This window comes from Vombatus ursinus, unplaced genomic scaffold (genome assembly GCF_900497805.2).
Source record: "Vombatus ursinus unplaced genomic scaffold, bare-nosed wombat genome assembly UNPS02014768.1, whole genome shotgun sequence".
NCBI lineage: Eukaryota > Metazoa > Chordata > Mammalia > Diprotodontia > Vombatidae > Vombatus > Vombatus ursinus.
The window spans coordinates 36552849-36567682 of NW_020954546.1; the positions used below are offsets into that span (position 1 = coordinate 36552849).

The 14834-nt window shown below is 46.9% G+C and overlaps 1 protein-coding gene across 1 annotated transcript; it reads left to right on the plus strand.

The window, feature by feature from the left end:
• Nucleotides 1-2865: 2865 nt before the first annotated feature.
• LOC114043167 (splicing factor 3B subunit 4) lies at nucleotides 2866-6153 on the plus strand. Its single transcript, XM_027862170.1, has 6 exons — nucleotides 2866-2937; nucleotides 3250-3378; nucleotides 3887-4429; nucleotides 4743-4949; nucleotides 5400-5573; nucleotides 5744-6153. The coding sequence occupies exons 1-6, from the start codon at nucleotides 2904-2906 to the stop codon at nucleotides 5929-5931; spliced, it is 1275 nt and encodes a 424-aa protein (XP_027717971.1). The 5' UTR covers nucleotides 2866-2903; the 3' UTR covers nucleotides 5932-6153.
• The last annotated feature ends 8681 nt before the right edge of the window (nucleotides 6154-14834 follow it).

Sequence of the window (14834 nt, forward strand, 5' to 3'; positions counted from 1 at the left end):
TGTGTGTGTGTGTGTGTGTGTGTGTGTGTGTGTGTGTGTAGAATATCTTTGTGGCTATTTCCAGGCCTGAAGTACTATGATTCTAGTCAACCCTAACCCCAATCTCTACTCCTCCCTTTAATTCCCCAGAAACTGTTTTGTGCCTGAAAATTTTTTTCTTGTCATTATCTTATTATTTAGGAAATTAACCTGCTCTCTTCTCCAGGACCATCCCATCCTTTGTGGGTTTATGGTTGCATAGTATTTGAAGTGGAGTTGCTACCCCAGACCTATTCCTTTTCTTCCTTCTGCCTGTCTCTCTAATTCTTAATTTCCAGTTCTTCTCTTTACAACTTTCAATGGAAATAGAATGGAAAAGGGAGAGAAAGAAAGGCAAGAGCTCTTACTATGCGCTAGGTATTGGGCTAAGTGCTTTTTACAATAACCCTGCAGTGTAGATGCTATTTTTATCCCAGTTTTACAGTTGAGGAAACAGAGTTTAAGTGACTTGCCCAGAGTCACACAGCTAGTAGGTGTTTGAGGCCAGATTTGAAATCAGGTCTTTTGTACTCCTGGGCCAGCCCTCTATCTCCTCTGAGTGGAATTGGGAGACACTCTACCACAGAAGCCATCAATGAACAGTGTTAATACAAGCTATGGGTTTTGCTTCTGAGACGACAAATGTGGGAATAAGTGCTAGGATAAAGTTGGGAAAATGGGGACAGAAAATCTTTTACTGTAGGAATGATATGTGGGCACAGGCATCTTCATCCAACTGACTAACCATTCATTACCCATCACTCAATTTCAGTTTCAGGAAAAATAAGGCAATGAGGAGAAGAGACCAAATGAGAATTATGGTGGGTCCCAATTACAGGGGAACTCATGTACAAATTTAGTACATGGCCTAGATTAGAAAGACTTTTCTGTGACTTTTTAGGGGATAATGTGGAAGAGTTTCAGTTGTGTTGGGGGTCAGGCTAGGACCAAAGACCAAACTCTGTGAAGTAAGCTAAGATCTGAATTCTTAGAAGTTCCATCCTTAAGTCTCCTGAAAGATTCAGAAGTTCATGGGAAGTAGTATGGGGACCAAGCCTTTAATTGAAGATAACAATTCGAATAGGGATGGTTCTGGTTTGGTTAACAAGAAGGTGTTTACTCCTTAAATCCGAATTTGTTAGTCACTTGCTTTGTTACAAATGTAGTTTGGTGAATGTGATACACACTTGGGAATTCGAGGGAATAAAATCATATTTCTAATGGAATAATTTAGTGTTTTGAGCTAAAAGTCAGCTAATGTCTCTCCTTCAATACATTTTTCTCAGTTATTAATCTTAGTGCCTTCCTTCTGAGACTGCCCCCAATCTATCCTGCATATATCTTGTTTGTACATAGTTGTTTGCATGTTGTCTCCCCATTAGACCAGGAAGTCCTCGACAGCAGGGACTGCTTTTTGCCTTTCTTTGTATCCTTAGCCTTTAGAACGGTGCCTGGTACCCAGTAGGTGCTTCATAAATGAGAGTTGACTGATTAGGTCATACAGGCAATAAATATACTAATATGCTCAATGTGCATGTGATGTAGCCATGCCTATACTTTCCAAAACTATACTCTAACATCCAGGGAGGATGCCTAATTCAGGGAAAAGAATAAGCAAATAGCATCTACCATATGCTAGGCACTGTGCCAAGGGCTTTACAAATATTAGCACATTTTGATCTTCACAACAACCCTGTGAAGTAGGTGCTGTTATAATTCCCATTTTACAGTTAAGGAAACTGAGGCACAGAGGTTGTGACTTACCCAAAGTCTCATAGCTAGTGAGTGTCTGAGGCCGGATTTGAACTCAGTTCTTCGTGACTCTAGACCCATTGCTCTATCCACTGCAACCTTGTTGCCTCAAGGGACCCTTGCAGGACAGAGCCAGGCAGTTCCACATCGGTCCCAGGAGTTGGATCTCTGGATCACGCACAATCAATGCCCCTTAGGCCTTCTTTCACAGCGGAGCATTCTGAGTGCTGGGGTGCCAGGCAGGTCGTCGGGGGTGCGGGCTGGAGGATGCCCCTGGCACAGATGGAGAGCCCAGGTTTGGCATGGACGGATTGGAGCCAGCCGGACTTCAGTGTGGCGTGGATTTGTGACACTGGCTGCAGGAAGGCCTGGGGGGCAACGGCCAGTAAAGGGCAGCAGCAGCAGCGTTGTCTGCGGTTTTTAGCAAAGCTGCCAACTTTAAGGCCCTTTCCCGGTTACTAAACCTCCCTGGCCCTCAGTTTACCCAGCTGTAGAACGAGGGAAGATTGGACTGGATGACAGCACGCCCTTTCCAGCCCCAGACCCCCCATTTCTCCTCCCCACCTTCCCGAATAGTCCCTACAAACTCTGGTTGGGGGTGGAAACGCCCCCCCCGTTGCTATGGTAACGTTTCGGCGCCGCCATGTTAGGACGAAAGGGAGCTGCTTCTCTAGGGACTGATCACATTTGACCTCGATTTGGGGGTGGTCCTCATACCGCCCTTTCGGGGTGAGGGGAGGGGGACTAAGTTAAACTGTGGAGGTCGGAAAGTCAAGATTATGTGATTAGTTATTTTGCAAAATAAACTTTTATTACTTTCAGATTTCTGTTGTTCGTGGTCGGGGCTGGGAGAGGGGGAAGAGAGCCGTTATTTATTCCCTGCCCCAAATCACGTGAAGGAGGCCTCCGACTGGCCCTTCCGCCCAGACACTACGTGACTGACTCCCAGCACCCCCTCAGGTTGCCCGAGCCAGCTCAGCCAACATGGCCGCTGGCGCCCGGCGCTTCCAAGATGGCCGCTGCCGCGTCTCTCGCCTGTTGTCCTCCGGCAGCCCCGCCCCTACCGCTGCTCCGGAAGCGGAAACGCTCGCGGTGCGGGGCCGCTGCCTGGAGACGGCGGGAGCACATTCAGTATGGCGGCGGGGCCCATCTCCGAACGGAATCAGGGTGAGTGGGGACGAGGCGGGAAGCTCGGAATCGCGCCCGCACGGGCCTGAGCCCGGCTCGTCGAGAGGACCCGGGGCTGGGGAAGGGGCGTCACCGCGTCGGAGAGGCCCAGTGGCAGAGCTGGCCGTGGGGAGGGGGCGGGAAGGGAGGGCGCCCCGGGCCGTGGAGAAGCCGCCAGAGGCGGCGTGGAGGCCTCGGGAGGGTCGCTGCTGCCCCACGGGGGGGGGGCCGGCCACTGACGTTGGGTGGCCGCGCCCCCTCTTGGGCCCTCGCCCCTTCCCCACTCACCGCCGCGCCCCCTTCGCCCCGCAGATGCCACCGTGTACGTGGGGGGCCTGGACGAGAAGGTCAGTGAGCCGCTGCTGTGGGAGCTCTTTCTGCAGGCCGGGCCCGTGGTCAACACTCACATGCCCAAGGACCGGGTCACGGGTCAGCACCAAGGTAAGGAGGGCGTGCCTCAGTGGGCCCGTCTGTAAAAAACACCCTCGTTGAATGAGGAGCTTGAGCAGAATAACGACTGAAAACACTGCAGGAGTGAAAGCCTATGTCAGTGGCAAGTGTGGGTATTTTTCTTTGCTGTCTTCTTGAAACCCTCTCTGGCTTGTAGTTATTTGTGTTGGATTTCTATTTTTTTTTATTTTTTTAGGTAATTGGGGTTAAGTGACTTGCCCAGGGTCACATAGCTAGTAAGTGTCAAGTGTTTGGTCGGAGGCCGGATTTGAACTCAGTGCCTCCTGATTTCAGGGCTGGTGCTCTATCCACTGGGCCACCTAGCTGCCCCTTGGATTGCTGTTATGATGAAAAAGATACAGTTGACATACAGACTTTTTTCTCTTTCCCTTATGTATGTGTTGGGCTTTTTTGTGGGGGTGGGGCAAATTATACCCTATTTTGACTTTTATTAGATGGTGCACACACTACCTAACCTTCTGTCCACTACCTTCTGCAGGCTATGGATTTGTGGAATTCCTGAGTGAGGAGGATGCTGACTATGCCATTAAGATAATGAACATGATCAAACTGTATGGGAAGCCAATACGAGTGAACAAAGCGTCAGCCCACAACAAGAACCTAGACGTGGGGGCCAACATTTTCATAGGGAACCTAGATCCTGAGATCGACGAGAAGCTGCTCTATGACACCTTCAGCGCCTTTGGGGTTATTTTGCAGACTCCCAAAATCATGAGGGACCCTGACACAGGCAACTCCAAGGGCTATGCCTTTATTAATTTTGCTTCATTCGATGCCTCTGACGCAGCAATTGAGGCCATGAACGGGCAGTACCTGTGTAATCGACCCATCACAGTATCTTATGCCTTCAAGAAGGACTCTAAGGGTGAACGCCATGGCTCTGCAGCCGAGCGACTTCTGGCGGCACAGAACCCGCTGTCGCAGGCGGATCGACCACATCAGCTGTTTGCTGATGCACCCCCCCCACCCTCTGCCCCTAATCCTGTTGTGTCTTCCTTGGGATCTGGGCTTCCTCCACCAGGTAAAACATGAGCTCCCTGTGTGGGAGTGAGGGTCAGGCTAAGGCTGGAGGGACTAGGGGAGAGAATAGATCATCATTGTGTAGTAAGGAAGTGGAGAAAGGGTTATGGAGATGGGGGACTTAGAGATAATAAATGTAGTAGGGTTTCTTGGAGAGGCTGTAGATGTTTCATTTGTTTAAATTGCCTCTTATTGTACATATAATTTGTGGAGAGGAAGGGTCATTCTCTTAGGTGGCAGGTGGGTATAGGGACATGGTGGGACAAAGTTTCTGTCCTTTTGATAAAGACTCCTCTTTCTCCATTTCTTGTTAGGTATGCCCCCGCCAGGCTCATTCCCACCTCCAGTGCCACCTCCTGGAGCCCTTCCTCCAGGTATACCCCCAGCCATGCCTCCCCCACCTATGCCTCCTGGGGCTGGAGCCCATGGCCCTCCATCAGCAGGAACCCCTGGGGCTGGACATCCTGGCCATGGACACTCACATCCACATCCATTCCCACCTGGTGGGATGCCTCATCCCGGTAAGTGTTCTGTGCTGGGAATGAGAGGGACAAATAGGGGGGTGGGAGGATGGGGATTATGTCTTGGCTTTCTTCTCTTCTTTTTCTTTTTGTCTTTATCTTATGCCTTTGGCTCCTCCCTTGTCCCTCCTGTCCTTTTAACCTTCAATTCCTAATTCTGTTTCTGGAATGTTACATGATCCCCTAGGGAGAACTGGTGAGAGTAGGAGATGATTTTTATACTTGAACTAATCAAATTTTATATTTCTCTTTGAGGATGATCGTCTGGGTAAGGCCTGTTTCCTACCAACTTTATTCTCCCCATGAATCTCCCCCTCCTTTTCTCTCATCCCACTACCTCTTCCTTTTTCTTTTGGACTCTTGGCTTTCTGTTCCTTTTCTCCTTTCTATAACCTTAGCTTCTGTCTTTCCCCCTCCATTTCATTTTTATGTCTTCTTTCTTTTGTCTAGGTATGTCCCAGATGCAGCTCGCCCACCATGGTCCCCATGGCTTGGGACACCCACATGCAGGGCCACCAGGCTCAGGGGGACAGCCTCCTCCACGACCACCACCAGGAATGCCTCATCCTGGCCCCCCTCCTATGGGAATGCCACCCCGAGGACCCCCTTTTGGATCTCCCATGGGTGAGTAGACTCCTACCCATCTCATACTTTGTCCATTCTTAAGTCTTTTAGTTCTAGATTACTGCCCTCCCTTCACCTTTCCATGTCTTTTATCTTTCCCCAAAATATACCTCATGCTGATGTAGTCTATATTTCTTGTTATCTCTAATCTCTCTCTTTTTCTCAATTAGGTCACCCAGGCCCCATGCCTCCCCATGGTATGCGAGGACCTCCTCCGTTAATGCCCCCACACGGATACAGCGGTCCCCCTCGACCTCCACCCTATGGCTACCAAAGAGGACCCCTTCCCCCACCCCGACCCTCCCCCCGTCCACCTGTACCCCCTCGTGGTCCACTTCGGGGTCCTCTTCCTCAGTAGAGCCAAATTTCTCTACAACCTCTTGCACTCCCCTGAGACTCTCCCTGTCTTTTGGACCAACAGTCAGAGGAACTGTTGCCCCCTGGGCCTGGAGCACCCCTTTCTTCCTCAAATTTGTCCTTTTTTCCAGTGTGATTTTTTTCCCCCACTGGATTTTTTTCTATGTTGGGCTACATTTCTTCCCCAGATATTGACAGTTAATAAAGCTGAATCCCTTGTTTATCCTGTATGATATTATTCTTGTTGAAGTAACTCCTCTCTTCCAGGAAGTGCAGGGATGTGGGCAAAGGATATAGTAATCTAGCAAGTGTGCATTTGCTGCTTGACGTTGTTGGTTCTTTTCAACATTATCTTATTTATTCTTTCACTTTAATTCACCTAGCACTTGCTAAGGGCTTCAAACGGTGCTTGTGATGGGGATACAAAGACAGAAATGAAACAGTCCCTTTCTTCAAGGAGCTTACATCATTATTATTGTTTCTGAAGGGAAATGATTATGTAATATAATATTTACATAAAGGTGTGTAATATAAATTATTATTTCTGGGGGGAAATAATGTGCAGTGATGAGCAAATACAAAATATATACAATGTAATTTGGGGGGATGGTGAATACTAGTAACCATCGGAGCAATCGGGAAAGGTATCTTGTGTGGTCCAAGAGGCAGGAATGAGAAAGGAGAGTATGCCAGACGTGGAGGATACCTTTGCCCAGAGGGGGAAAGGGAATCATGTACAGGAAATAGCACATAGGCCAGTCTGGAACGTAGTGTGGGAGGGGTATGATGTGAAATTGGCCTATAATGATAGCCCCCATTATGAAGGGCTTTACAAATACCAAACAGTGGAGGTTGTAATTTATCCTAAAAATAATAGCTACTGAGCTTCTTGGGCAGGACCTGCCCCTTAGGAATATCCATATGGTAGCTGTAGAAGATGGATTGCAGAGGAAAGAGGCTGGATGTAGGGAGACCAATTATAGACTATTGAAGCAGTCCAGGCTGGAGGTGAAGAGGGCCTGAAATAGTGTGAATTTAGAGCGGACAGATGGGAAAGGTATAGAGGTAGAATCAATTGACTTGGCAACTCGATATGTGGAGGAAGAGTAGAGGATTGAGGGGCAGCTAGGTGGTGCAGTGGATAGAACACTGGCCCTGAAGTCAGGAGCACCTGAGTACAAATCCGGCCTGAGACCAAACACTTGACACTTACTAGCAGTGTGACCCTGGGCAAGTCACTTAACCCCAATTGCCTAAAAAAAAAAAAGTCAAGGATTGATTCTTAGGTTGTAAATGTAGGGGACTTGGAAAGATGGTGGTACCTTGGACAGAAATGGAAGTGAGGTAGGTTTATGTGGAACCTTCTGTATGGGACTTGCTGAATTTGAGATGCTGCTAATGGCACATCCAGGTAGAGATGAGTTCTTTATGTAGATTTGGGAATTATCAGAGAGATTTGAACCCATAAGACACAAAGGACAAGAAAAAGATTCTTTTCTATCAGAAGTAGTTTATACCTACCCATTTTCTTATTGTTCAGTCATGTCTGACTTTGTGACCCTTTTGAGGTTTTCTTGGCAAAGATGTTTGCCATTTCTTTTCCCAGTTCATTTTACAGATGAAGAAACAGGCAAACAGTTCAGTGACTTGCCCAGGGTCCCACGGTAAATGTCTGAGGCTGTATTTGAGCTCAGGCCTTCCTGGCTCCAGGCCTGGCACTTAGTCCACATTGTCACCTAGCTGCCCTCATTTTCTTATTGCCTCTTGTTAACCCTACAAAATCTGACCTCTCTTAAAAACTACTCTCAAAAGGTGTCAGTGCCCACCTTGATAAATGCACTGACATCTGCAGTCTCTGACACAATTGACTGTACCTTCTATAATCACCCCTGAGACATCCACTGCACATTTCTAGCTCTTCTCTCTGACTCATCCGTTTTTTTTTTTTTGGTCACCTTTACTGACTCCCTTTTGTTCCTTCCCTTCCTAAACATTAGATCCTCTGAAAGGCTCAGTCCTTAACTCTTCACTCTTGTGTGCTTATTCCCCCTCTTCAAACTGATTCTGTCTCCAGACTTCAAGTACCAATGTTATCTGGATGACACTTCTCTGGCTTGATCTTTTACCAAACTCTAGTTCCACACCTCTGACTGCCAGTAAGATACTGCCAATTAAGCATTTGTTAAGTACCTGCTGTGTGCTAGGCCGGGGGTGGGGAACCTGTGGCCTTGAGGCCACACGTAGCCTTCTAGGTGCTGCCTTTTGACTGAGTCCAAGTTGTACAGAACAAATCCTTTTATTACGGGGATTTGTTCTGTGAAGTTTGGATTTGGTCAAAGGGCCACACTTGAGAACCTAAAGGCCCACATGTGGCCTCGAGGCTGACGTTTCCTCACCCCTGTGCTGGGATCTATCCTCAAGGAACTTTCATTCTACTTGCAAGTCCAATTGATACCTCCAACTCAATGTGTCCAATTTGCCTTTGTTTCCTGATTTCTCTATTTCTGTCATCAGCACAACCATTCTTCCTGGTTCCTCAGACTCAAAATCATGTAGTAAAAATCGCTTTCCTCATTTATACCCATTCAATCACTTTAAATTGATTCTACCCATGAAATAACAACTGTCCTTTGATTTTATTTCTTCCATTTCTATCCATTCTGCCACCCACCTGGTCACTTAATGCATTGGCTACTACACCTGCTAGCTAACTTGTCTTGCCTTGGTTTCTTATTTATAAAATGAGGGTTTTAGACTAGGTGACCTCTAAGATCCATTCCAGGTCAAAATCTATGAACCTGCGAATTAAATCACTTTGCAAAAGTAAAAAGGGCAGCTTAAACACTAGTCCTTCCATGTAGCTTTTACTGATTTCATCCACTTGTCCCACCTTGGGCTGATCTCTCCCTACCTGGATCTCTCAGCACTCTGGATCTCCTGTGTACCTTCATTCTGCTTGCATTATATTTATGTTCATATTTTATTCCAGTCTACTAGATTGTAACTTCCTAAGGACTGTGTCATATCCAGCTTTATATTCTTCTTCCCCAGTTCTTGGTACACTGGCTCTTACAGTGTCTTGCACTTATCTGGTACTCAAATGTTGCATTTAATTTTTGTTGAATACTGCCTTACATCATTACTTAACTAGGTTTCATGTGTTTTCTCTTTAAAGTATAAGCTTCTAGAAGTCAGGTACTAACTTTGTTTATCCTTCCTCAGGGACTTAATGAAACTTGGGTGTATTGTCCCTTTCAATGTTCCCTTCCTCTTACCTCATCCTTTCTCTCCATCTTCCTATTGGAAGAACCTTGTGTGATTGATCTGGAGTATTGGTGTATGACCTCTACTGTAGAATAAGCTAGCCATCATATGCCTATTTCCTCCCGTTTCTGAGCTGTGGTCTTCTTTTGCAACCCAAGCCAGGTATAGAAAGGTAGGGGATGGAGTAATGATAGTTCATTTGTATGGCACTTTGTCATTACAAAATCCATAATAGAAATCTCCTTTGATCTTATGAAGTAGAGCAAATATTCCCATTTTACAAATAAGGAAAGAGATTCAGAGTGGTAAAGTGAGTAGAGGACTTCAAAAGTAATCTTAGAACATTTCCCACCCCATTTGGGAATCTCCTGTAAAGCCTCCTTGGAATAAATGGCTTGAAAGGTTCCTTCCAGTTCAGAGTCCTATTCTATGACTTGACCATAGTCACAGCAACAGAAGAGAAAGGGCTGAGACTGGGAGTCAGATTTTCTTCCTCTGACTGCAGTGCTTTTTCTATTATACTGCGTCTCCATGAGAAAAACTGGGTTAGGAGAGATGGTCTGTGTTGAGAGAGGGGTTACTTGGAAGGAATGGGTTGGAATGAGTGAGGGGAATTGTCTGGGTCTGCTGTAGCTCTCACAATCACAACTTCAGCTGAGAAGTGTCTTTGGGGTATGATAAAATGTAAGCAATTTGAGATCTAAGGGGGTGGAGTGTAGAAGAGATTAGGACCAATCACGAGCAGTTTTGGAATCCTGATATTCAAAAGGTTTATTAATAACAAAGCTTCATTAGCATTTGCTTGTGTGTGTGTATGGTCCTAAATTTGAGTAAATTGGGGAGCATTCTCCGGGGGCCTCATTCCATGCAGGGTGAATAGGGTCTGATTGGGGTGACAGGTTCTCTGGGAGACAGAGTAGAAAGCTACAGGCAAGGAAGGAAAGGGACACTGCCTACCTACACAATACATATCAGATCCAGAAGAGCTGGGTTGTGTGTGGGTGGGGGCAGGTCTGCATGGGGCAAAGAAATGGAGGTTAAAAATTTCCATTTCTCTGAGTTTCTTATACAAAGATAAAAGGAGGTTTACACAAGACTGTGTTTTCAGTTTATTTCTTTGTTTTATCAGTGTTTTCTTTTATGATGTGCTGCATATGGTACTTGGGTCTTGGTTTTGTGTATCTTCTTTGATTATCAGTCCAGGGTCCAGATGTAAAATATGCCTGGATCCATCTGGTTTGGCTTGAATGTCTTTGATGGACTGTAGTATCCATTAAAAATACTGTTTTCTTTCACTCCTTTATCTCTTAGTAAATTTCCACACTTCTCTCACACAATCTGATGTTCATTCAGCCATTCACTGGTAATTCTGCATTCCAATCTCCTCCTAATTGAGTCAGTAAAATGAACTGAAATTTTAATTCACTATTATAACTACTGATTAATCCATTAGTATAATATCTATTTTAGCTCACTATTATTGAGAACCCTTAACCCCTCAGTCCTCTTGTCCTTTTTCTGGAAGGTGAGGTCCCTCATACTGACTAGCTAGTATTGTTCTACCTATATTAGCATGTAGACCTAGGTTAAGACTTGGAGAGAAGGGGATGAAGCCCCCTTTTTTTGATAAGTATAAATCTTAAAAATTTAGAGCAAAAAGGGAACATAATAGGTCATTTAGTCCAACTGCCTTATTTTAGATTGAGGAAACAGGACCAGAGAAACAGATGACTTGCCCAAGGTCAAACAGAGGAAAACCAGAGACTAGAGAGAATGCAGGTGTCTTGATTACTGGTCCAGTGCTTTTTCCAATAGAATTGTTTTTCAGTTCCTTAGCCCTGCTCTGGAGGGGGAGCAGCATGGTGCCTGAGAGTCAAGGCTCATGGGTTTAGTCGCTCATCTGTGTGGTTTGGGAGAATTAGGTGGGGGTTGGGAAGAAGGAAGAGGTGGGCAGGAGGAGAAATCTGACGATGGAGGTCTCTTTGCCCAGGGTGGAGATGGAGGGTTTGGGGAGGGAGTTGGGAAAGTGAAGAAGGAGGGAAGGCAAAATGTGAGGAAGTTCTTGATTTTTATTCCCTTTACCCACTATGTTACCAAAAAGGAGAGAGAGAATGGCTGGAGATGTTCTGTTAATGCCCTTTTCTCTTGTGTATTTGTTTCTGCAACTGGTAGTGGGGTAAATGGGCAAAGGAAGGGTACTGGGGGAAGGTATCCTTGCAATAAATAACCAGAAATGCTGATGGCTGGGAGGGGTGTGGATACACCTACCATCCTTCAGATGTGAGGGACACTGGAGTCCAAAGCTCTAGGAAACCTGTCACCCCAATCAGACCCTATTCACCCTATTTTCACTAATTAACATGTGGCGGTGGTTCTGCAATTGGGTATTGCCATATGGCTAATAGCATAATGGTGGGGAATTATCAGGGGTGGCGTGTTTATAGGGAGGGTTCCTAGACTCGAGGATTTATCCTGAAATTTTGCAGGGTTGGATAAAAGGGGTTTAGTTGTCATACTCTCTGGGAAGGGGCGCCCAGATCCCTGCCTCTACTGGTTTGGACCTGATATGTATTGTGTAGGTAGGCAATGTCCCTTTGGTTCCTTGCCTGTAGCTTTCTACTTCTCTGTCTTCAAGACAATCCCCATTTCTCTCCTTCTTTATGGGGGAGCAGGGATGGTCTTCTGCCTTTCCTCTGACAAATGCCCCCTCAGGCGTCTCCTCATCTCTCCATCTCTCCCTACCTTTGACTTGAGTCGGTACTTTCCTTTCCATCCAGTCTCCCCAACCCCCCCCCCCCCACCAATGGTCTCTCCCGATGCTCGGCTGCACGAATTGGGTGGGGGGAGAGGCGGAGCTGGGGTGTGTGGGGGGGGGGCAGGTCTGCATTGCCGCTTCCCCTGATACCCAGAACAGCCGCGGCCGCTGCTTCCTCCCAGCGGCCCCGACATCCTCCTCCCTGCTTCCTTGCCTCGGAGACCCTTCCCAGGTGAGACCCCCAACTCTTCATCCCTCCCTTCTCTCTCGCTAGCTCCATCCACTCCCCGCATCTGAAGCATCCTCTCCTTCACTCATATTGGAGCCATTTTATGCTCCCGTGCCTTTTCTTGAGGGGGGGGGTCCTCATTTTTCATCAGGAGGTGTTGTGGGGGATGGATATTTATTTCCACTAGGGATCTCTCTCTCTCTCTCTCTCTCTCTCCCTCCAAGACTCTTCCCTGTCCCCCTCCCCTTCAAGATGGGGGGGTGTTGGGGGAATTGTCTGAATTATATCACTACCAGAATCCCCAAGCCCTAAATGGGGGTGGGGGGGGGAATGTCTGAATTATATCACTACCAGAATCCCCAAGCCCTAAATGTATCTTTCACCTCATCTTTTCTTTCCTAGTCTCTCCTGCATCAGGACGGAGGATAAATGACCTTGGCAAGGGGGGGTGGGTGGGGGTAGATTATGCCTCCTTTTTCTGGTTTGAGGCTTGAGGTAAATAGGTTGGGAGTGGGAATGGGCTAGATGCTGAAGGGTGAAAATTGAGGGATATCATTGTACCTGTTAGGAGATTTGGGAGGGTTGAAGGGGCAGATTGTGGGGAGTTTGCATGTGGGGAGAGTGATAAATAGCCTGGAGTAAGACAGTGAGAGGAATTGATATCTGGAGATGTGGGCAATTGATAAGGGCAGGAAATGTTGGGGGGTGATAATGGACATTAGTCTATCATGAAGACTTGGGGGAGGTGGGAGATGGGGAAAGGTGCTTGGAGAAACCAATTGATTAATTCTTGGTGCCCTGTTGCCCTCCAGAACAGGAAAAATAGGGGGAGGGGACTTGTGAAAAATTCTCTTGAAGGCCTCTGTTCCTGTGTCCTGTTTGTCTGTCTTTGAGTCCTGCCTCTCCATATTCCTTCCCTAGCAGTCTCAGCTGTCACCTCCATTTTATCTTCACAGCAGGGGCCCTTTCCTCACGCATATGCTTGGAGTGAAATGGGGGGGGGGCGGTACAGGGAGAGGTGAGGTATTAGCTGTTTTGCCTATCCTTGAGGTGGGAGCTGAGATTCAGCTTATCCTTCTGGAAAAGGGGCAGGAGGTTCTAGGACACCTCCTGTAGCATCTTATCCTCAGGAGGGTGGGGATTTGGATGTATTCAGTTTACCAATGACCTTGTCACTTGTGATGGGAGATGGAGGGAAAGAGATGGATTGTGTTTCATATCTGAGGGCTTTTGAGGTATTGGGGTCCTTCTAAACCCCAAATCTCCCAACCATAGTTAGCTTAAGGACGCTGAAAACACCTGATTCCCTCCACACACTTGCTCTACAGAATCCATAAGAGGAGTGAATTTAGCTTTTATGGTCTAACAGTGTTTATAACTGACTCTCTCCATATCACACCCTCCTAGGCTCTCCCTCCTCTAGCCCCCTGTCTCTCCCTACACACTTCACTGAGACTGAAGCTAAAAATAGCATTATTTCCTCCAGCCTTAGCCAGCTCTTGGAATCTCTGATTCCCCTTCTCCCTCATCTGACTGGTCTGACTCTGTTACCTGGGGAAAGAGGGGAAAGTTGAGCTGCTCCATCGCTCTGGAGACCATCTTCAGTCTCCACATCCCTGGGGCAAATGGAGTGACAACCACAGGGTATGACCTCAGGCTGATCCTGCTGCTTCCTGCAAGACTCTTGGGAGACCCATTTTGGATCAGTTCTTTCTTTTTGCTGAGGGATGAGGAGTGTGTGTGTGTGTGTGTGTGTGTGAGAGTGTTCACTGCTACTGGAAAAGATCACAGGAATATAGATTTAGAACTGAAAGGGACCTCAGAAACCATCTAGTCCGACTCTTTTTTTAAATGATGAACTGAGGCCCAGAGAGGTGGTACAAGGTCACACAGGTAAGTAAGTAAGTAAGCAGCAGAGACAAAATTCAAACTGAGGCCCTTTGACTCCAAAACTGGTCCTCTTTCCACTATAGGGATCATTAGTCTTGGTCAAGCTTCTCGTGTTTTAGACACTCAGCTTGGGAGATGTAGGCTCTGATTTCTGCCCTTTATATCACTACTTCCCAATCTCCTATCCAGGGGTGTCCTCAATCTCTCCAGCCCAACCTACAGCTGTTTATAAGGGGCCTCCTCTGATAAGACTTTACACATACCCCATAGGAGCATATGTGTGCACCTACCATGATCTTTTCCTAGGACTGTTTTTTTTGGGGGGAGCCCACGTCCCCCCCCTTATTCTGCACCAATCTTTGACGCAATGCAGTGTCCCTGAAGTCCTTTTCCCCCAACTCCAGGGAGGAGGGACAGAAAGGATTAAGGGGAGATTAGGAGGGGAAGTCCTCAGGGGCAGGATGGTGAGGGAGGACTGGGAAGAAGACCTAAGACTTCTGAAGTGTGAAGGAGGAGTCAGTAGGTAAGTAAGTTTGAAATGAAGATGCTCCTGTACAGCCCTACAAGAGAAAGGGGATCCAGCTGTTGGTCCCTGGAGGAAGTACTAGTCACATTTTCCCAGGCCTGCCTCCTATTTAAATCTTGGTCTTTCTTCTTCTTCTTCTTCTCCTTTCCTGTGAAATGATTGTGGTTAAGTGGCTTGCCCAGAGTCACACAGCTAGTAAATGTTAAATGTCTGAGGCTGGATTTGAACTCAGTTCCCTCC